The sequence below is a fragment of the Acipenser ruthenus genome, chromosome 33 (genome assembly GCF_902713425.1).
Source record: "Acipenser ruthenus chromosome 33, fAciRut3.2 maternal haplotype, whole genome shotgun sequence".
Taxonomy (NCBI): Eukaryota; Metazoa; Chordata; class Actinopteri; order Acipenseriformes; family Acipenseridae; genus Acipenser; species Acipenser ruthenus.
This window is the reverse complement of record NC_081221.1, coordinates 2,616,630-2,639,894: the sequence shown is the minus strand read 5'-3', so window position 1 is coordinate 2,639,894 and position 23,265 is coordinate 2,616,630. Positions and strand designations below refer to the sequence as shown.

Below are 23,265 nucleotides of genomic sequence, written 5' to 3'. Positions count from 1 at the left end.
GTAACACAGAAGACTTCGATAACCACTTAGAAAAACGTTTCTTTTTTAGTCTTGTATATTGCGTGATAAAAATACACAATGTACTTTATTTAGAATGGTTTTCTTTCAAAGGAAACGAAGGCAAGTACAGTACAATCTCCATATCTACCTGCTGCCCGTTCACAGATATAGTGTGACTGCAGGAAATGGCACAAACCGATACTCATTATGATACAGGATATGGATGCCGCTAGAAGCAGAGCGTTTGTTGCTGTGCGTATACTGTGAACTTTTTCGGGTTGGACTGTGCCCGGAACCTCTTGTAAAAAAAAAAAGAAAGAAAAAAACTAAAATATTTCCATTTTAAAGAAAATAAACACTACAATCAAATATTATATATCAGAACGTCTAAACACAACCAGACCATTTATTTATGTAATTAAATGAATTCCAGGTTATTTTATTTGTCGACATCATTTTTATGTCTTCCACTATTCCTAAATCGTAACAAATCCATACTTAACCTTCAAAAACGTAGACTGTATTTATATTTTGGCCACCAGTAGGATTTTTACTTGAACTAAGGCAGATGATTCAGCTGCTGCCAATCACTGCACAAAATACCTTATAAATATAACCACCTATTTCACTTTCTCTAAAGTCAATAAAGTATTTCTCTTTCTTCAGCCCTATGTTAAACTACCGGCAGCAGTTAGGGGTTTCGTACAGGCAGTAGAATTTGTACTGGCGGAAACCCCAAAAGGCTGCTAGACTACTGGTTCGAATCACTTATATTTGACCTAAAAAACCAGTTTAATTATTTAGGATTTAAAACAACACAGAGGACAGCATTCTGGCTATACTGTAATTTGTGTAAAAACACTGGCGTGAAGCGTGTTATTCTATTTGTCTCCGAAATTAAAAGCACACAAGGTCGACTTTAACCAACTTCGAGTTTCACCGACTACACACTGTCGACCCCGCCCCTTGGCCTGCCATATGTTTGTTCTGCGTTGCGATTGGCTCTTTGGAATGAGACGTCATGACAGAAGGCTGGCTTCACAGGTTGCTTTGTGTTTTAGAATGTCTGGATGTGTTTAGACTAACACAGAGTTGTATAGATTGTAACTCTACTCTAGTGACCAAAATAAAGACACTTCTGCGGCGCGTTTATCATAACCCTGTCAATTTAACTCATACTATATATATATTTTTATTTATTTATTTTTATTTTTGTTATGAAATAGCCGCGTTTATATTTTAAAAAGTTATATCAAGCTCTGCTAAATGCTTAAAAGAAAAAGGATACAAATTAATTAAACGGCTGGTATTGTTTTCTTTAAAAAAAATACATAGTGTGGAAAACGGATTAAGGCATACATTTTACTCAATTAAGTAACAGATTTTTTTTTTTGTGTTCGTGCTTTTGTATTTTATTTTAAGGTTTCAGAAGCGTGTTTACTTCTGTGTGCTACACAGAACTGACACACACACACACACTCGCCCGCAGATATTTTTTTTAGATTTGCTTGAATCCTAAAAGAAGTGCAAATGATGAACCGAAACGGAATGGTGTCAGAAATCCAAACGCGAATACGAACGGACCCTTTCAAAAACAACTACGATTTGGTTGGCAAAGAGCTGGGAAGGTAAGTTTGTGATCATTTTTAATTTCATATTTATACCAGCTTTAGTTTGCGGAGAATTCACTTTTTTTTTTTTTTGCACGCGAGTAAAGTCAATAATCTCATTGAGGAGGCAATGTGTTTGCTGCCCTGGTTATTACATTTTCTAAATACGTGTATCTAGTCCAGATTATAGAAAAAGACATGTACAATTTTATTAAGGCTAGATAACGTTTGCATGACTAGGGGACCGAATTATTTTACAGTATGTGTATATCAACTATAAACGCGGTTGTTTAATAATTAGTGTAATTGGTCGAGTTCCCTGCATGTTTTGTATTCGGCTTTCTTGACAGTTCGTTGCTGAGGTGTTTTGCAGTATCTGTGCTCATTTGTTGCACTTGCTTGTTGTTGAGTCTCTGTAAAGGGCCAAAGGATTGGAATTGTTAATTTTCACAGTCTGCTACAACGACCGCAGTTCACCTGCTTCAAGGTAGTTGCCGAGACTTGCACGCTTGCTTGCTTCTGTGTACAGGCAGCGATAGCATTTGTGCACCTGGTATGAAACTGATGCGGTACTGAGAACGCCTATAGCTGCCGTTAGTTGGCACACTTTATCATTCTTGCTTGATGATGACTGTAGGCACACTCAGTGCTTTTCACAATAGAATGTGTAGGTGGTTTAGGAAGGAATTAACCTAACATTTGTCACTGTGCAGTACCGTACATGATATCTGAAGATAAAACGTATTAGTAATAAGGGAAGGAATGTTAACGACTTGTTAGCTAATATTTTGAGAAAAAAAAAATTAAACCACTAGATTTTAGGATCAGGAAACTCATTTTTTTGTTCTGACTTGACAACTATGTATAAAGCATCCAAATAGATTTTCAAAGTAGAAACGAAACTACTGCAATTTATCGGATTTTCCAATGTGACCCTAGCACACAACCAAATCCATTCCTCGGGTCTCTCTCCCTGAGTTAGAGGCGTGTCCTCTGGTTCCTCCTAGAACCACATCGTAAATCTTACTAACTGAATGAACATTGCCCATCTGATGGCAGGAGAGAGGATTGCAGAGATTAGTAGGAGAGGATTATCTGGAGTCTATCTTTACCTTCATCCACTGTCTTGCACTGTAGAGTATTCTCCCCATTGAACACAATGGGCTGATTTTCTTGAGATGTTTGTGTAGTGAATCTTGCATGATTGGCACCTGTATCTAGAGGAATGTACCCTCTTTCCCTCCCTCGCTCCTTCCTTTCATCCCTCAAGTCTCACTCAAACCCCAGGTAGCAGCCTCATTATGATTCATACCCGTCAGCTAGACGTTTGGTAGTGGCCCTTTGACCTACAAGAACATTACACTGACATTCCTCTAGGAATCTAAAAGAATGTTAAGAAAAGCTGAAGAATGTTCACAGCCACCAAGGGCATGCTCCTTAATTAGCACCAAATGGTCCTTCATGTATGACTGTTGCTACCATATGTTATCAAAAGCTTTTAGTGTGTGTGTATTGTAGCATCTGCCCCAAAAGCATTGCAAATGCTTTAAAACATTCTACAGTAGCTGTGAACCCCTTCGTTTCTTATAGGTCTACATCAGGAGTGCCCAATCCTGGTCCTGGAGGGCCGATGTCCCTCCTGGCTTTTGTTGCAACTGTGCCCTAAATTACTTAATTGGACCAATCAAGCCCTTATTAGAAGCTTAATTGGTCCAATTAATCAATTTAATGTACACTTTGAACAAAAACCAGGAGGGCATCGGCCCTCCAGGACCAGGATTGGGCACCCCTGGTCTACATGCAATGTCTTAATGGTACGTTTGTTCAGTTCTGTCTGTGATGCAGATTCAGCAGGTAAAACCAATACCTCAACACCGCAGTTTGTGTGATGTTTAAAAATGAACAACTGGAACTAGCCAAGCCGGGAAGTGGTGTTTCAGTATGAAGTATGGTCTCTAGAAATGAATCACTCATCCTGAGACAGCCTCTACTAGACACTGAAGCAGACAACAGGAAAACGTATTTCTCAGTTTTACATGCATGGGGCATTGTTACATCCTGTGCATGCAACCAGTCTATTGCTGTTAACCACCACAATTCACCCCACCGCATCACTGGTCTGAAGAATTCTTCTCAGGCTAATTGTATGCAGTATCCACACAAGTATGTAATATGGATGTGGACAACCATGCCATCTTTCACAATGAGTCTGTTACTCCTTGTTTAAAAAGGTTGCTGCATTGCACCAGACTGAATTAATGTGTGCTTTTTGTTACAACTTGGACTCGCACAAAGAGAAGATATTCCAAAATATACTTTAAATAATGCATAGATTATACAGTTCAGTAGACTATGTGAGAAATGATCCCTTTTACACCCTCATACCATGTGTAGTAGTTTAGCCTTTTTTTAAAAAAAATTTTTCAGTAATTCTGGATTTTCGGCATAGAATCAAGAAAGCACCCTTCTAAGTGTAGCAGAGATGCTCGTTGTTTTGTCTTTCTGTCTTGGCAGGTGGCTGTGTTTGTTTGCAGTGCAGTTGGCTCAGAGCACTCTGCACTTTCACGCTAATTGTTCTATCAGACGGCCTCCTGTTGAGGGAAATTAGAAGTGCACCAAAGCTCAAAGTGAAATTTAAAGTTCGGGCTATACTCTTGCTGGGTGTCTTTGGCTGTCACATAATGGTGGCGGGTTTCTTGAAACTTCAGTACTTGTATAGTGTACAAAGTTTATTAACCACGATTGCGCCCTATCTTCTACCCTATCACACATGACAAAAATCATTGTTCTTTGGTGCACAGTTCTTCCCTATCCTTTATTTCAGCGCTGGTCAGTTCAAGTGATTTCGTAACTCTCTATTGCACCAGGAACATGTAATGTCAATGCCATCAGTATTGTACAGCTTAGTGGCTCTGGCACTAGTTTGTTAATTTTAGCTTGATTTGCAACATTACAAATTAATTTGCATGAAAAAACCAATGCTTGGTGAATTTGCCCCATCGTGTTATATACTAGCTACGTTTGCACACAGCATGGTGATGTTTTATGTAAGGTGGAATTTAGCTATAAACACCAGCTTGTACCACTTTGCAAGCCCAGCAGGGGGGACAATGTTGCTTCGCCTTGTAATTTCCTTTCCCGCAAGAACAGTACGTGCCTCTCTCATTCATTTTGTATTTACAGTGCAGTGCGTCTTGAAATGAACTTGAACTTGTCCTGTTCCATCTGCAAGACATTATGTGCCTGGGTGAAGGATGTAAACGTTCCGCATTTTATTTATATAAGCTTATAGTTTGACCTGGCAAAGCTCTCCTAATGCAAAGGAGGAAGCGCAGTAATTTTAGACCTCTGTTTTGCGGTTGAATTTTCACGCAGCGATGTGGACGTCTGTCGAAACTTAATGATTTTCCAATAGGTGCTTCTTTGCTTTAGGACATTTTCTCATGGAGTTGTGTTTTTGTTGCTAGTTACTGTTACTGGCTCCAAGCTATACTGTAAATATAAGCGTCCTTTCTCACAAGGGGGCTGAAGAAAGAATGCAGCCTCCCCACCACCTCCACCTCCAGCGTCCAGCTCCCTCGGATTATTTGTGACAGCAGTAGGGAGTGACCCATGACAACTTTTTAACAAATAATCAGTCAGCCGTGATCATATGTGAACAATTGGGACTTGTTGTGGCAACCCTTCAAAACAAACCTTAGATGTTGAAAAAAGCAAGTGTTGGTTTGGCCACTACTTCTCTTAATGGTTGCTGCTTTTATATATATATATATATATATATATATATATATATATATATATATATATATATATATATATATATATTTTTTATTTTAGTCTTTGCCAATTATTTTCTCCCAATTTGGAATGGCCAATTATTTTTAGGCTCAGCTCACCGCTACCACCCCTGCGCTGACTCGGGAGGGTGAAGACGAACACATGCAGCCACCCAAGAGCTACAGCGTCGGAGGACAACGCAGCTCTTGGGCAGCTTACAGGCAAGCCCGCAGGTGCCCGGCCAGACTACAGGGGTCGCTGGTGCACGGTGAGCTAGCTGAGGACAGCCTGGCTGACCTAACCCTCCCTCCCCCCGGGCAGCGCTCTGCCAATTGAGCACCACCCCCTGGAAGCTCCCGTCCTCGGTCGGCAAAGGAATAATTGGTGCACATACTGTACATCCTAGCACCTAGTTATATGATACCTGGTCATATTTATTAAAGAAGGGGGGGGGGGGGGGGGGGGTACCACGAGTGATACCACCACGACTTGTTGACCTAATGAAGAAACAGGAATTTGTCTGGATTTAAATGGAACGGAGTGGGGAGTGTGGATTGAAGCAAGGTTGGGTGGTCTAAATTAGACACTGACGTTACCCTGCAGGCTGAAGGTACCTATTGTGTTAATGACACTTGGGGTGAGGCATTGACAAAGATCTTCAAGAGGAGCTGTCCTCAATTGGATTTGTCTATTTTACTTGCTACAAGAATGGGAAATGGGCAGTCACTGGTAACCTGCTGGGACAGGACCTTTCAGTGGTTCCCCCAGAAAGCAGTTCACTGGTTTTCTGACTGGATGTGCCACAATAGAAGCCACCAGTGTGATTTGCAAAGAGCGAGTCGGCACAAGCATGGGCTCTCCCTTGTTTGCCAGTTTTTGCTGACTCTCACTCTACACCAAGTCCAATTTTTACGTTTGCTTAAAATGAATATGCACAATTAAATAGCTAGTTTCCACTGCATTTCTTTTTTCAGTCTCACCCATGCACCTTCATCAGTGACAACAAGCAGTCTGTTTTGTCACCTGCTTTATTTGCAAAGCAAATGTTATGAGGCAGACTGGAGAGGATGTCTTATCAAATCTGGCTCCTGGCGTACAAAGTGATACAAAGTATTTGGTTGTCTTGGCTCTGGATGCCAGCTTTAGTCTCACCCTCCCTTGGGTTCAGGGCAGGTAGTAGTAGATGGCACTGGTTAGCCTAAGGGGAATTTGACTGGGCTAGGATTTGAAAAACACAATGTTTATAGTTTAATATCTGGGTTTTTTTTTTTTAAACGGTACCAGTCAGGGATAAGGGTTTGTTTGTAGTGCTGTTTGCCAGGGAGGTCTATTTGCATGAATGTTTGAGATCTTAGTAACCAGTTCTGTGGGTGTCTAATCAAATTTAAGGCAGTATATCTCTCCCTCCTTTTCTATCATTCCACTCTTCAACAAGCTAGTGAACGTTGACCAACTGATTTTGGTTGCTGTGGGTTATCTGTAAAAACAAACACTCTCAAAAATACATAAATACCATTTTGGAACAGTAAATGACTCCTAACTATACAGTAATTATGAGACCCAGCTATTGCAATAGGCTAGAATTACATTGCTTCAAAGTAAAGGAAAATAAAAAACAAACGTAACGCTAAAAAGAATGACATTTTGAATTGTTGATTACTATTTTTTCTTTTGAAACTAATTTTGCTTTCAGCTGCCCATGTGATACGAAAGACAATCTTTCTTTAAAAAGGGGAAAGTCCAATCTGAATGATCTCTATTTTTTTTTTTCTACAATACTATCCCACCACAACCACCCTGTACTAGTCAGAGCTTATAGTATTCTGGATAGCACACCCCCCAGAGTGGTTCAAATCAGACTGCCCGGTGGCCAAAATTGACCTTCAATTTTAATATGACCTTTTACCATAAAGTGGCCATGTTGCTGACCTAAGTATTTACAGGATAGACAACAGAACTTCGGTTCTGTAATAAAGGCGTTCTGCTTAACTCTCAGAATCCACATCTGGACAACTCCATGAAAATGAGTCTGTAACTGAAGATGAGGGGGAGGACTAATAGTATTTTAGCCAGTAACTGAAAAATAAAGACATGTGTTCACTTCCCTGGATTTTTTTATGTAGTTATCTTCCCTGGCATTTGATTAATATACTTGTATTTCCTGGCATTTAATGTATATTGTTCCCTGGCATTTAATGTACAGAATCCCCTGGAATTTTATGTATATAGTTCCCGAGAATTTTATGGTTGGTTCCCTGGCACATCGATTTATATATAGTTCCTCACACAATGTAAAGATAATTAAAAAAAAAACAAAAAAAAACACCCACTGCATGAAAACAAAGCATGCAAAAGCTACGTGTGTGCAACATATACATGTCTCCTCATGTTTGAAAATGTTGGCCACCATAAAAGTTCACTTGACCACCAGGTTTTGAAAACTAGTGGCCAAATGACCATCAGCACACAAAGTGATTTGTCTCACCCTGGCTCCCCCATACAGTATTTCTTTCTAGGAACTTTAGTCCCACCTACAGTCCTAGTTTCAGAACATATTTAATGTTTAAGTCTTTCGTGCCTTTGTGCTAATGAGTTAGAATGTCTGTTTGACATCCTTGAGCATAGAAACTGGGTCAGTGTTGTGGTCACATACTAGACTGTACTTGTGCTGTTTAGGTTAGGAAATCGTGTGTGTTTGCTGTTAAAGGAGAGAAAATCATGTTACTGTTACAAAACAAGACACAAAACACAGAGTGCTTAAGAGAGCTCGGATTACATTAATTCGTTGTCTGGTAAATGTAACTTTTTTTTTTTTTTTTTACCGCTTTCAAAAAACAGGAGCTAATTAGAGTGGAGTAAATGCTGTGAAAATATGGCTGTATACTTCTTAGAAGGTGCTCCCATTAATTCAGATGGAGTAAGTGGAAAACGAATAAGAACACGTTGTTTCAATAGTGTAAGCTGCAGCAAAAGCATGTTAAATTCTGTATAAATCCACTTGCTTCAGTGGGATTTCATTACCAGTTTACCATAAATCCTCATTTACAAACCCTATCAAGCTGTGGTGCATTCCTGGTGTCATTGCATCACACTGTTCCCTAATAAACACAAACTCTTAACAAGTTGTGCCTTGTTTGCTTTAATCACCTGCAGAATTTGATCTAGGTGTTTTGTATTTTATTATTATTGTGGTTGAACCGAACACGGTGAACTAAGCCTATCTATTCATGTTTGTTGTTTATAGGGGGAAGTTTGCTGTTGTAAAGAAGTGTGTCGAAAAGGCAACGGGCAACGAGCATGCGGCTAAATTCTTACGGAAACGACGAAAGGGCGAGGACTGCCGAATGGACATCATCAATGAGATAGCCATCCTGGAAATGGCAAAATCCAACCCTTACGTGGTCGCCCTGCACGAAGTCTACGAGACGACTTCTGAGATCATACTGGTCCTGGAATAGTAAGTATATATGCCACTGTCAGCAAAACAATTATTTGTTTATTTAGCAGACGCCTTTATCCAAGGCGACTTACAGAGACTAGGGTGTGTGAACTATTCATCAGCTGCAGAGTCACTTACAACTACGTCTTACCCGAAAGACGGAGCACAAGGAGGTTAAGTGACTTGCTCAGGGTCACACAATGAGTCAGTGGCTGAGGTGGGATTTGAACCAGGGACCTCCTGGTTACAAGCCCATTTCTTTAACCACTGGACCACACAGCCTCCTATAAAATACGCTGAGCTCTAGTGCTGCACAAAATGGTCTTTCTGTTATTCGGATGAGCTCTCCAGTGTTGGGGGTTGTTGGTGTGGATTGCAAATGAAGAAACAGCTCTTGGATTTGGGATGATTGCTGCTTTTCTTAGATTCCATGGATGATCTAATAATTGTTTCGTGCAGCTCTATCGAACCCGTAACTGTACTGGAACAGTAAACTAATCCTGTTTGCTAGTGCCATTTAAAATTAGTTTTTTATAAGCAAATGGGGGTTTTGAAATGCATTAAGGATGCCACATTTAAGCGTGCATTCTCTGTCTGGAAACCCTGGCATCAAATTATGATATCCACTGAGAAATAATATATAAATAAAAAAAAATTTTAAGTTGAGGTTTGCAATAGCATGCACAGACTCGCAGGAAGTGTTCAGCACGACACTCCGGGTGTGTTTCTGAGAAATAAAGGATTTCATCTAGCATGAGTACGCTGACTTCCTGAGCAAAGCAAGCCGCAGACACCAGCCGTGCTAAAACATGTCTCTGTTCCGCTTGCTACAGCGTCATCAAAATGACTATCTGCTGTAACTTTTTTCCATTACCTAATAAGGAAATCTCCATCTGATTAACTGCTTATGATAATTACTTACTAACCCGTTTTTAAAAAAGTCATTAAAAAAAGACTGATCTGCAAAAAGTTGTTATCTACAGTATAAAGAAACATGAATCAGTCATAATGAATTTATGTGGTTTTGAGGTTGAATTACTGGTATGAAAATGAGTCTGCTATCTTGGCCTATTTTTCTGTTTTTTTGTCTCCTCTCTCTCTCCACTTTCATCAACCTCTTTTTACATTATACAAGTTTAACTACTTAAATGTTCATTCATATATAATAATTAATGGCATTAACAGTACTTCTCAAACGCATATATTGTCCATCCATATTGATCTGTAGTAGTCTTGGTCCATTAATATTAAAACCTGTATAACTAGAGCTGTGCTGATACATGTAATTTGCTTTCATTTGTCGGCAGGTATTAAATAAATCCATTCATTGTGTTAATTTCAGAATAAGAAAAGCTGTCCTTCTCTCACCTTTACAATTGAGTACCAATCAATTGCAATTTTGGAAGCGAATTTTCAATCCGGTGCCCTGACATTTTTACTGCTGTCGGTTTACGGAAAATTGTAAATTCGGTGTGGCAGGTGTGGCAGAATTGAACTCCAGCTCAAACTGTGCAATTCCCTTTGCGCAAATCCTCATGCCGGCCAAGCCTGTGAAAATTAGTGTCTGTTGGAACCATGTGATAGGTGGGGAAACCAACAGTTTGTGATTGATCTACTTACCTGGCTTAACAGTAACCCTCAGTGCAAGGACTGTGACCAAAAACAGGATCCTGTGCTTCATGCTGTCGTGATAATTGGAGCGATGGTGTTGAGAAAGACGGAACCAAGCTGCCTTGGTAAACAAATCTCGCATTATGAAGACTCTGTCACTTGGGCTTTGTTCTTATCAAAGCAGGGACCTCAAGTTTCATATTTCCCTGCTGTAGAACCATTATCAAAATTCTGCGCAGCTGTTGCTGCAGGCAAGCCAAATGCGCATGCAACAACATGACTTTGTGACGCACTTCCAAAGAAAGGTGCCAGTATGTGTGAAAAACCATCCATCTATTTTGGCACGCTTTATTGATCCCAGATTTTGGAACAGAGCTGTATAGCAGTACTGTGTGTTGACGTGCCAGGCCATGGTGTATGCTGCATTTGTGTTGGCTTTCATTCACGTTCTTTCAACAATGCATACGTCATTAAAGTACGCCACAATCCCAGTAAATCTTATCTAATATCTGTTGCCATCACTGTGAAAGACCTAGATCAGGGATGGCAACTCTGGGCATTCGTAACCAGTTCATTGTTCCAAGTTAAACTGATATACACCTCCACCGAGGTCCTACCTGTCGTTAACTACTTGATTATACATGTGAAACCTATAAAATGATGGCTGTGGTCACTGTGTGCATAATCGTAGCATGTTATAAGTTTATCTACAGACATAGAAATAAGATTCCTGCTGCACAGCAGTTTCACCCATTCCAAGCTTTGCTACAAGCTTGATTAGCCACGGCGTATAGGTAACAAGCTCAAGTGTGTCCTATTAAACGTAGTAAAACTAGGAGTGGATCAAACTGCTATGCAATGGGAGTCTTATTTCCAGCCCTGTATCTAGACATCCATTTTATAATGCATAGATGTTTTGGCAGGGCAACTTCAACCCATGTTCACACAAAAAAGAAATAAGTGACAAGGGGATATATACTAGATTTATTTTGCTCTATGAACTTTAAGACCAGTTTCAAACCTTTTTAAAGCTTTTTACCAGGAAGCTAAGCTTGTAGGCAGTTGTGGTTCAATCTTAGCTAAATGAAATGCAAATATTGCCCTGCCTGAACAAAGATAGCTGTACCTTATTAACTGCAGCTGTTTCAGCTGGTATGAACACAGTGCTGCCTTTACTTTGGTAATTGGAGTCTAGACGCTTAGCTACCAAAGCATGCTGTGCATAAAAGCGGTCTTTTCAACTTAAGGAGCGTTTTGCAAACAAAACTTCTGTATTCTTGTATAGCTTCCTCCAGCCTCAGAACTTTTCTGGGGAAAAAACTGAATGCATAGTTTTGCCAACAAAGCCTTAAGAAGCAGCTAGCCATACAAGTATACTGGGGAAGGATTTAAAACATTTCTGCACATCACTGAACATCTGCAGTTAACCTCCAAAATTGTTTTGTAATATGTTTTGTACAAATAATGAATTAGTTGCATGCATTTTAAACTGCAATTCTTATTGCAAATGCTAGGGATGGAATAGACTGTTTGTAGCATTCATTCCTCTCTCTACCTGTTCTCAACTGGCCTTGCAGTCAAACTATCAAAGCTGCCAGTTAAACGTCTGTTTTATCAGTCAAGCTTTTTATCCTCCTTTTTATATTGTCGGTTATCCAGCTTGCTTTACAAATTTGATTAATTGCACATCCCTGCAGGCTTTTAAATACCATTCCCTCAAGTTTACACTTGCATGCGAGAAGGCCACCCTATGCCGTGTGGTTTTGCATCAAACGCACGTCTGTGTTGGGTTGAGCGGTAGTGCGTGGGCTTGTTGTAAAAGTAGAATGAGCAAAAAAAAAAAAAAAAATTCCATTTCCGCTGGTTTGGGTTCAACTGAAAGAGCAAATAATATAACCAGGCCTGCTTCTGTGAAGCGCAGAGACAAGAGCACCACATCCTTTTTACGTGTTTTGATGAAAGAATTTATTGACTTAAAAAAAAAAAAAAAAAAAAAAAAGACTTGAGTTAAAGCTGTAAACTTCCACTGGTTTAAGGAACAGTTGTTTTTATTTCAGAAGAGCGTTTACAATGTTTATATTGTACTGTTTTTACAGATAGAAATGTACTATGCGGCTTAATACAGAGCCAACAGATTTTGACTGGAGCGCTGAAGATCAATTTTCATCCATTAAGTTAATCTTGTTTGCAATGAAAATAGTATTTATATAAAGGCAATATCTGCTAATCTCCTATTTGGAATGTGTATAATAGGTTCCTTTTGCGATAACACATGTTGAATGTTAACATGTGTTGCATATTTGTTTTATTAAATTTGTTTCCCCCGTTATGGTAAGTTGAAATTAAAACCTGGGTGTTTATATTGTTTCTAGCATTGCACAAATGCCAAACATACTGGTCTTTTAAAACTGTATTACCACATAGCTGTGTTCGGTTATACACTTAACTATTCCTTTGTGCTGGTTTACAACATTCTTTCATAGTTCAGACATCTGTATGCTGTCATCTTTAACCAAACAATAACAGCACAGGAGACAAAAACAGAAAATAAAACAAAAACTTAATAATCTTAATAATAACTTAATCCCCCAAAAGGATTCACCTGTGTCGGCCTTATAAAGGTACTCCTTTTAATAGAAGCTGCTTGTAGCTCAGCCCTGTCGCTGACCTGTCCTTTCCAATGTTTTCATCGTTGTGGTGGCAGACGTATTTGATGTCGCACTCCAAACGCTGATTAGCGGGTAAGGACAAACCAAGAAAAACAAAACACATTCCGAGCTTAATGAGGGGCAGGAACACTGGGAGCCCACAGACTCCTCCTGTCCCATTCAGCATAGCACACAGAGAGGAGACAACTGCCTTGACTACTTCAATATTCATTCCAGTTATTTCAGTACAGCTGGCTAACCTGTTATGACAATTCATAATATTTGGTGCACAGTGACTGTAAGACACTACAATGCAGGAATGCACAAATAAATTATGATACACAACAACTAGCCAACTCAGGCTTGCAGGGGTCAGCATTACAAACTACTTTCTGTTTCAGCCACTTCTGTCAATTGGTATAGATTTCATGCATGTGGTCAATTTCTCCACTATTCTCTGTCACATGGGGACTATGAGTTAGCTGGTTCATGTCTAGCCTCTGTCTGTTTTAAATATATTGCTGGTAATGCTTTTATAGTCTGTTATGGAACCAGGCTGGTGCCCCTTAAGTTTATTTTACCCACAAAGAGCCAAATGAGATTGGACCCTGGTCCTCAAGTTGAGATTTACAGTATAGGATGTTTAATGTTTGCGGTTTGTGTCGGATAACAATGCACTGAACAGAAGAATATCATTTAACAGGAAGCAAAAAGACAGGCAATCGCTGTTACTCAAAGCAAGGCTATGCAGTGACAGTTGTCTTGGCATGTGGAATTGCAGAGTCCTGGAAGATAAACTCATGTTTCTAGACTTTACAGAATGTTGCAGCCTTACCACAAACTTTTACTGCCCAGAAATGCCATCGCATGATTCACATTTATTATACTTTGGCATCCCTTGGAGACAAATCCTGTATAACTCATAAGACAAGGCACAGTTTAACATATAGCTCAGTGTGCAACTCATTTCAAAAGCATGTGTTTTCAGCTTTTTCTAAAAACATGGCTTTTATAATGACATCTCTTTGTACAAGCAGGAAAAAAAAGGCTTTTTCTTTGCGTCTGACTGCTATGTTCCCATTGGATCGGCTGCAGTCTACTGTAAATGTTTGCAGTTGACTGTAGAATTCTTAAAGCCAAGTCTCTCGCTGCCTTTCTGTCTGAAGCACCGATTTTTCTCATCATTGGGGAATGCTGGGCACCGTGGGAAGTAGTTTATGTGGCATAGTAGGGGAAACTCTACCGCTCTAGAATTGGAATTTGAAATGGTTGTAAAATCCCACATTTTGTTTTGCGGTGATCTTTTACTGCAGCAATGGAGGTGACGATCTGAATTCCTCTTTCCCACCAAGAGCTAGAATGTACTTGAGTTACAGCTGGTTGACCTGACCTTTCGTTAACGCGAGTCGAGATTGAAAGTGCAGAGCGCGATGCACGGTGATATTCTGAAATGATAGCTCGTCGCTCAAAGTGTGTCCAGTTTTAAATTGCATTACTCTGTGCACGTTGGCTCCATGACATGTTCACTGTTTTTTGAAATTCATCTCTGTGAAATTCTAGAGGCTTGGCTGAACTTGCATGACTGAAGACATTCTTGAGGTTTAGGCATGCTTTTAGTTATTTTTACATGGAAGAATTTATTTTGTTTTTAAATAAGATTTGTTCAGCTGTGTGTACAAGTTGTTCAGCCATCGTATATTTGGTGACTAAATCCATCCTTTGATTCTTCTGTTGTTTTTTGTTTTGTTTTTTTAACCTAAGAAAACATTCTTGGGTTCTTCACATTCCAGAACATCTTGTACTTGACTTTTGCTTTGTATGTGGAATAACAATCGTATGCACGTAAACTTTTAGATTTTTTAATGAGCCAATTTTTGGAAATAACACAAAAAAAAACATGGGCAAAAGTTTGAAAAAAAAATCAGTTATGCATTATAAAAGACACATAGATAGGAAACTTTAACATGGTACAATTGTGCACGCAGGGACTGAAGGAGATATTTGATTGACGTAAATAATTTAACAGTCTTGTTGATAAAAGTTTGAAAAATGCCAGTCAACTAAGGACTATCCTAGGGAAGCTTTCAAAACACGACTGACGGGGAGCGCAAACGTAATCTCCTTGCTAATGTGTAATCTGTGTTGGGTCAGTGTCGACGTCAGTAAGAATAGGTATGTCTTAAAGTCGGTGCTGCACTAATCCTGAATAAACATCCTGCTTAAAAACCTAATTTGGAAGCATGGCATTAAGCTCTAAGCTCATGTCTTTTGACTCTTGCGCTTATCAGCGATCTCTGATACAGCATTGATCTTGAGATTTAAAATTCTGAGGGACCCCATATACATAGAGAGCAGGGATTTCAGTGCATGACTTTTTTTGAAAATATGCCGTAATGGATGAACTAGAAATAAAAAGTGCTCTTTTTCTTTTTACATGAAGTAGGCATTACGGTGTTAAATGTTTTCCCAATACAGTAAAGGCTTAGTACCATAATAAAAGCCCAAATTATCCACTACACACTATAATTGTACAAATACATAGATGGTTCTGGTTTGACCTGTAAAACTTCAGACAACTTCACCAATCACACAATCCCCTTCCATTTGACTGGAATTTCGGTAGTGCTGGTTTGACTTGCCTCTGCTGGCCAGATATTGTAACTGCGCAAGTCTGCACAAGGTTACAGCAGGACAAGTGCCTAAGGACATTGTTTAGGTTTTCAATTGCGTACCAAGTAGAACCAAACATTCATATCTTCCATCTTTTCAATGCTTCACCTCCTTTATAAATTATACAATATTTGGGGGCCTCCTCCCCTGTTTTTTAGTTTGTTATTGCACTGCCTGCCTTACGTACCGACAGGAACAGAAGCCTGTTTTGCGTATCCTGTTGCCCTGGGTTACGGCACTTGGAATGCAAGGAAGTAGTGGTATTAGAGACTGGGTGTAACCGGTCTGCCAGACATGTTTTGGTTTCTGAGGTTAATACAGCAGTCTAAATTCCCACAGAGGGCTAAGACGATTGTTCTCTCCTGTGATAACGCAGATATAAATAAACGATGCATGTTTTCACAGCTGAGAGCACTGTTCGCTACAAAAAAAAAGGTTCCTTCGAAGAGACTAAAACAGTTTTCGGAGAGAGAAATGGCTTGAAACCGCTGGGGTTGTCCTTTAGGTCATGGTCTGTGTTGGTTGCTGGTGATGAACAAAACAAATCCAGATCCCACTATCTTATCAAACGGATGCGGACGGCAAATATTGATCTTATTTTGCTGGCACTGATCTGTCTCCCAGCAGTTGTCTGATCCAGTGTAATCAAGAACAAAGTCCCTGGAAATCTTGCTCATTCCAGGCTGTCAGGTGTTAGGCAGTGGCTGAGGCTTTGGGGTAGAATGGTGTAGAATGAGAGGAGGACTGGGCAGCAGTGTGGAGTAGTGGTTAGGGCTTTGGACTCTTGACCCAGGTGGGGGACACTGCTGCTGTACCCTTGAGCAAGGTACTTTACCTAGATTTGCGCCTATGAATACTAATGAGTTGTGTGTGTCTCTCTCTCTCTCTTTCAACAGTGCTGCTGGAGGTGAGATCTTCAACCAGTGTGTGGCAGACAATGATGAGGCCTTCACAGAGAAAGACGTGATCCGATTGGTCAGGCAGATTCTGCACGGCGTGGCCTTCCTGCATCGCAGTAACGTGGTTCACCTCGATCTCAAGGTCAGCATTGCCCTGGAGGATTGTGGGAATGGTGGCGAGACAATCAAATTCTGCATGGGGCAACTAAATGGGGGGGGGGGTTTCAATCTCATCACTGGGTTTTTTCCAGCTGCATTTTAATGTAAAACAGTTATCGTACGACACTTGTGAGATTTGTGATTAATCCATAATTTAACATGTTCCGATTTAATCATGTCAAAGTAAAAGCCAATAATAACCTGTCTAGAATTGTTTCCTAACTAAGATATTCGAATGGGAGATTGGGCTTTTGAGACACAGGTGACTCGTTTCAGCTTTTGGAAACACCAGAGATAGCTAGCACTACTAAGAGCACCAGAGTCTAGCTTTGTGCTCTTATATCTAATTGTGGGACACTGTGACACTGCCAGCCATTCCATTCAACTCAGAGCTGCAGCTACAGTGATGTAGCTAGACTTGGGCAAGCTGACTTAATTAAGAACTTTGATTCTTGATCAGAAGGAAACTGCTAATCGGCTGAAGGGATGAGCCAGGCTTGAGTTTCTAACCGTGATTGCCGATGTCAGATCCTGACACTGGCAAAATAGTAGATCAGGCTTTATCTGCTGAAGGTTGTTGGTTTATTAATTAAGTTAGTGTGCTGAAACTGTCAAAAATTAAAAAGTCAGCTGCATGAAGGCATAAAAATATTCCCTAAATACAGCTTGCAGTTAAGCTGCAATAGTTGAAAAAAATTTGCCTGATTTTATTTAACATAGTGTACTGCACTTAATTTTTAAATGTCGCTTTATAATGATGCTAACCACTGTGGCTAGCGAATTCTAAAATGCAATTCCTATACTCATGATGTGTTCCAGCCACGATTCTGGCCACGAATAGAGCTTTTTTTGAATGTTTTTCTCCTAATTACAGCCTCAGAACATCCTTCTGACCAGCGTCCGGCCTCTGGGGGACATCAGGATTGTGGACTTTGGCCTGTCCAGGAGGATGGACAATGTGAGAGAGGTCCGAGAGATCTTGGGCACGCCTGAATATGTAGGTGAGGAAAAGATAGCCCCTCGGAATCTGATCTCAAATGCTTTGCTGTGAAAGGCGCTATATAAAAATAATTTGATTTTTATAGGCTTCAGTCTCAAATCTGAATTCCTGTGGTGGTATGTCATTTACTGAGGGAGGGGGGGAGGGGGGACGGACTTCAGTTTGCTGCTTGTCACGCTGCAGTCCTCTAAGCCTTGAGGTCATTGAATCCTCCTGCCTTTCAAACTGCAGCCTACTGCTTCAGTCACTGAGATATTCAACCCCCCCTTGTAAGCTTTCTTAATACTTAACATGGAATGTTTTCTTTTTTCAGCTCCAGAAATCTTAAACTACGAGCCAATTCGTATAGCGACAGACATGTGGTGAGTACGGTTTCGTTTGAAATTCAAATCCCCTTTTTCCTGCACAATGGAGTTCTTGGACTATTGCACCTTAAGAAAATAAATGGATAACAGAGAAGTGCAGAGGAATCGGTTACTACTTGTCCTGTTTGTTCTGCTGCGATCTTAAACTTGTAAAATAAATTAGAATGAACTGAAAGATAAGCTCTTTGGGAAATTGTTTATATTTAAAAAGCTGGTCTACTTCATTTTCTTTCTTGCAGATCAGAATAAGTGTTCAGAGTTATAGATCTGATTTATTGGTCTTCCATTGCTGTTTTGGCAGCGAATGCATAAGAAATGTCAAGATAAGCTTCCACACAACACTGCTTCACCTTAGGTCTGACCTGAAAGACTTTAATCTATTTGTAAGAATCTCCTTTAGTGACTGCTAATTGTGCCAAGTATCTGCAAGTCCTAAATTTGATTCAATCCAGCATGTGATGGACTTCAGCCAAGGCCCTTAAGGTGAAAGATTAGTTTATTCTAGTCCCAGATACACCCAGTAGAGGAGCTCAGTGGTTTAATGGTCTTATCATAGTGGTATTTTATTGTGGTTGTTTAATTGTAATTTAAATGTGGGCATCTCTTTCAGGAGTATCGGTGTGTTGACGTATGTCATGTTGACGGGAGAATCTCCATTCCTGGGCGACGACAAGCAGCAAACCTTTCTCAACATCTCCCAGGTGAACGTCAACTACTCCCAGGATGTGTTCGAGGGCGTCTCCGACCTGGCTGTGGACTTCATCAAATCTCTGCTCATCAAAAACCCCAGGTATACCCGGACCTCAATAAAACTACAGGCATTGCCAGACCACAACTTGTCCATTTGGAACTAGAGTGAAATCACCTGAATTGTTTCAGAACCTGTGTTCAGGTTTCAGACGATACGTCTTTTATGATGGACGTGTGGAAACTTTAGAATTGGATCTGGAACGTAGATAAGTCTTGGTATCTTTTAAGGTTTTTCACTGGGAAATTAGACAGTAAAGCAATAAAAGCCTCACACCTCTTTGTCTAAAGAACCTTGATTCAAGGTTGCCAGCTTGCAGAAAATGTTACGTAAGTATTGAGAAAGGAAAACCTTGGCTCTGGGGTTGACCTGTAAATGCTATCACTCAATCATGCCGCTTGTTGAAGCACAAAATGAGGTTAGACCAATGACGGTGCGCTGTCATGTATTACTCCAGGAACGGTTGATCAGGGGGTAATGAAGTGTGTTTTATTTACTGTGGAGTATTTATTTTAATAAGTGACTGTATAAAATGTTATGGTCTGTTAAATGGTTGTGCTTATGAGCAACCAAAGGATGTTTGTATCTGTTTATGCAGTGATGCATGATCACAAGTCTTTCTTGTTGTTGGGGTATCAATCTTCTGAGGTGGAAACTAGCCAGCATGACCTGGAAGTTGTCCATTTTTATTGCAGGGGGCGGTAGAATGCAAAGTCAAGGCATACCATATTGTCTATGCACTTTGAAAATGGGATGGGTTTTGTACAGTAAGCTTGCATGGATGGTGCACATCTGTGCGATTTTGTTTTACAGCTTGGTTTTTGAAAGAGTGCTGTTTTGCATGTGGTTACTTGACAGTGGGATAAGATGCTTTGCATCAGATTTTCCTAAAACTGAACTATGAAAATAGTTTTGCAGTCAAGCAATTTTCTGCTTAACTGGTTCCTGGCCCCCGTCCTCAAGCCTCTGTTAACTTCAGAGGCTTGGCAACAACCTTTTGGATCCTGCAGAAAGAAAACGCTAAACACAAATTGAAAGAGCTTTCTCTAAAAGGGATGGGAAGTTGACCACAAAATCTCAGTAGTTAAAAATGCTGATTTACTATTTCTATTTTTTCCCACCTCCTACTGATATGACATTTTAGAGTCCAGATGAGAACATTCGGAAATGAAAACCCATTACTAGAAGTGGCATTTTCAATGTGGTTTTATCCTTAAACGTGTATTGCCATGGGCACTATTCACAAGCTTTAACTCAAATTGATGGCTTAAATGAAGTACGGTATACTATTAAACTGTTAAAGAACGCCACAACAGTCTAGAACAGCTCCATGAATGTCAAACATGAATCTGGCAAAGCATTCATTCTTTTATACCACTCACAAGTTACAGCATTGTGAAAAATAAATCCATAATACAGTAACGTTTGTCCAAACCTAATATATGCTCCTCTCCCCCTGTGATCACAGAAAGAGGGCTACAGCTGAAGACTGCCTGAAACACCCTTGGCTGTGCCAGCACCCCACTATCCTGGAGGCCCTGTCAGAGACAGAGGCCAGGCAGTCTGAATCGGAGCCAGAGAGCCCTGATTCAGCTGAGGAGCTGGTCCTGCAGGCCTCCTACACCATCTGCACCTCCCAGAGTGACCTGCAGGTCTTCCGCAAGACCTTCAAATTCGAAGAGTCCTTACCGGAGATCCAGCAAGAACTGGTCTGCTGATCTTTTCAGCAGTCAAAAAAGACAAAATGTAAATAAGAGTGAGCGTCAAGCTTCTCTGGACAAGTAGCCTTTCCATAAGGTCAGGTGAGGTTGGACCCGGGAGCAAATGTGGGACACCGTCTTGTGTTCCGAGAGTTCTGATGGTGCCCAGCAAAACAGGACTGGAATTTGAGTTGGACTTGGGAAAGCAGCTGTTTCTGTGTTTTCCTAAAAAACTAGACCTTTCTTGTTACCACATGCATCTTCCTGGGTTTTTATGGGTCGTTCCCATTTATTGAAGTTTCAGCAGAATGGATCTTGGGACAGCAATAGATCCAGATAAGCACAACCCACAATAAGTGGAAGAGGCTGGTTTGTTTCAGTCTCTGTTGAACTGCCTGATCTCACAAACAGCTCGCACAAACTTTTCTTTGTGATTTCATTATTGGCCTTCAGTCTTCTTTTTGAAACTGTCACTTCCAGAAAGAGAAATGAAAAAAGTTCAAAGTTAAGCACCTTTTTTAAGAGTAGGGGGCTGGCGGTTATCACTGGGAGCTGTACGGTGCTGGGTTTAGGTGGGGAGTGGGACGGGCGGGGGTAGGCTAACATGTCATCAAATTGTTGGGAGATACGCCTTCATAATTCTGTGGTTTTTAGACTGAACACAGATTCCATATGCAAGATGGGGCGATTTCAGATATTGAAATACTGACATTTCTAGGTGAACCCAAGCATTTCTGTGCTACAACTGATGTAGAGGGTAGGCTGACGATAACTTTAAGCCTGGTTCCACCTTTGAAAAGAGAAATATTCCTGCGTTTTGTCTCAACTTTGATGGTTATGCACTTTTTACTATAAACAACCACATTGTTTGAAAGGTTGAGGGTTATGTGTGTCATCATAAATGCAGTTCTGCATATTCACATTACAGTTGTTTTAGATAGTGTCTGTTTATCGGTGGGGCACATAATTGTATAAAACTGTAGCATTTATTTCTCCTGTAGTATGTCTGCATTTTTTCTAGAACATCCCACACTGTGCCAGGCACAGATGATTCTAGAATTTCTAGAGATGCGCCATTCAAGTAACATTGCACAGTATGTATTGGAACATATTTTATCATTTTTGATTTATTTCAATGTGACCATTTCAATGTTTCAGTTTAATCACTTTAGTGGCAAGGATTGTATTTTAGTGCCTGTCCTCTTTGTGGTTTTTTTTGAGGAATGATGTGTAAAAAAATAAATCTGCATCCCGGTTAGATTTGTTTAAAAAAAAAAAAAAAAATGGGTACAGGAGAATGAGGTTTCTCAGAAACTTAAAGAAATTACAGTCCGGTTCTAGATAACACGGGTTCAATTTTCTTTTGTATTTCGTCAAAAAACAAAACCCTGTTAAATTTTTATTTTTTTATTTTAGGACTTGTATTGTTTCCATTTGATGATGCTTCTTCTGTTTTTAGCTCTCTATACTGTGTGTTGGATTTATTAAAAAAAAAAAAAAAAGCCAAAAGGAGGGGCATGAGGTAAGATAACAAATCAAAACGGATGCTGAGCTACGTGTGGGTGTAACAAACTGGCTATGAGCTTTGGTTTGTTGCCTTATATATACCTGCGAAATATGTGAAACCAGCAGCCATGTGAAATCTAGTAATTGATACTTACTGAAGGTACCATATACTGAGTGTGTTTTGAAGTGCAAACCCACAGTGCTACAGACATATTCCTAGTGCCCTAACATTCCTTATCTTCAGTAGTCTTGCTGAATAATACATGTACTTTGTACTTGTGCGTGTTAACACATGTGGCAGGGGAAACGGATAAGACTCCCACTGCACAGCAGTTTAAGCCAGTCCATGTTTTACTGTAAGATACACTTATGGAATAGTTTCCACTTGCTCAGACTAATCAAGATAAGCCTGAAACGGTTTAAACTGCGCTGCAACTGGAGCCCTTATGTGCTACTGTGGTTGTACGTTTTAGAAACCCAAGAGGTTGAATCACAGTCTCATTTAAATCCAAACAGCAAGACACGACAAAGGAAACCATTGAAGCAGACGGGCCTGATTTGAATAGTCCTATTTTTGTCTAAACGGAGTGACTGTGCATTTGGTACAGTACATTTTGATTTTTTTTTTTTAAATGTGTATTTAGAAATAAAGTAAAAATCATGATCTGCACTAGGAATGCGTGTCTGTGCAAAAGTGTAGCTCACATCCCAAACATTATAAACAGCGATTTGTTGCCATTTAAAGTGAATAGTAAGCACAGTTTTCTCCTTGATTTACCTTCATTGTGGTTCTTGTGCGTTGGTACATTTGTTTTCATAATTGTATAAAAAAAAAAAAAAAAAAAAATTAATAAAATATTTTTATTTTCATTCCGTGTCTTCCACTTTCTTTTGTAGCATTTGCGTCTCGGCTAACAGCACACATATTAAAAGAAACAAACTGAATGTATTTCCCTTTACAAACCATCAAGGGCTATGATTCTAATATTCAGTCTTGTTAAAAGGATAATGTTTTGTGATCCTCAGGGAAGACCTCTTGAGACCAAAGTGACATTCACTGTGTATGTGTGTGTGTCTGTGTGTCAACATGCATGTCTGACATATGGACAGACCCCTCCCAGGTACGTTATTAT

At 39.9% G+C, this 23,265-nt stretch overlaps 1 protein-coding gene across 1 annotated transcript; it reads left to right on the top strand.

The window, feature by feature from the left end:
• Positions 1–1,029: 1,029 nt before the first annotated feature.
• On the top strand, positions 1,030–23,002 carry stk17al (serine/threonine kinase 17a like). The gene is made up of 7 exons (XM_034055791.3): positions 1,030–1,628; positions 8,632–8,844; positions 16,652–16,796; positions 17,688–17,814; positions 18,127–18,175; positions 18,789–18,968; positions 20,395–23,002. Exons 1-7 carry the CDS (start codon positions 1,531–1,533, stop codon positions 20,642–20,644), a joined length of 1,062 nt encoding a protein of 353 aa, XP_033911682.1. The 5' UTR covers positions 1,030–1,530; the 3' UTR covers positions 20,645–23,002.
• Positions 23,003–23,265: the final 263 nt, after the last annotated feature.

What these genes read in the sequence shown, in the direction of transcription:
- stk17al (XM_034055791.3), top strand. Translation starts at nt 1,531, where the DNA reads ATGATGAACCGAAACGGAATGGTGTCAGAAATCCAAACGCGAATACGA. An exon ending in TGGTTCACCTCGATCTCAAG is followed by an intron (nt 16,797 to 17,687) that starts GTCAGCATTGCC and finishes TCCTAATTACAG; the next exon opens with CCTCAGAACATCCTTCTGAC. An exon ending in GGGCACGCCTGAATATGTAG is followed by an intron (nt 17,815 to 18,126) that starts GTGAGGAAAAGA and finishes TTCTTTTTTCAG; the next exon opens with CTCCAGAAATCTTAAACTAC.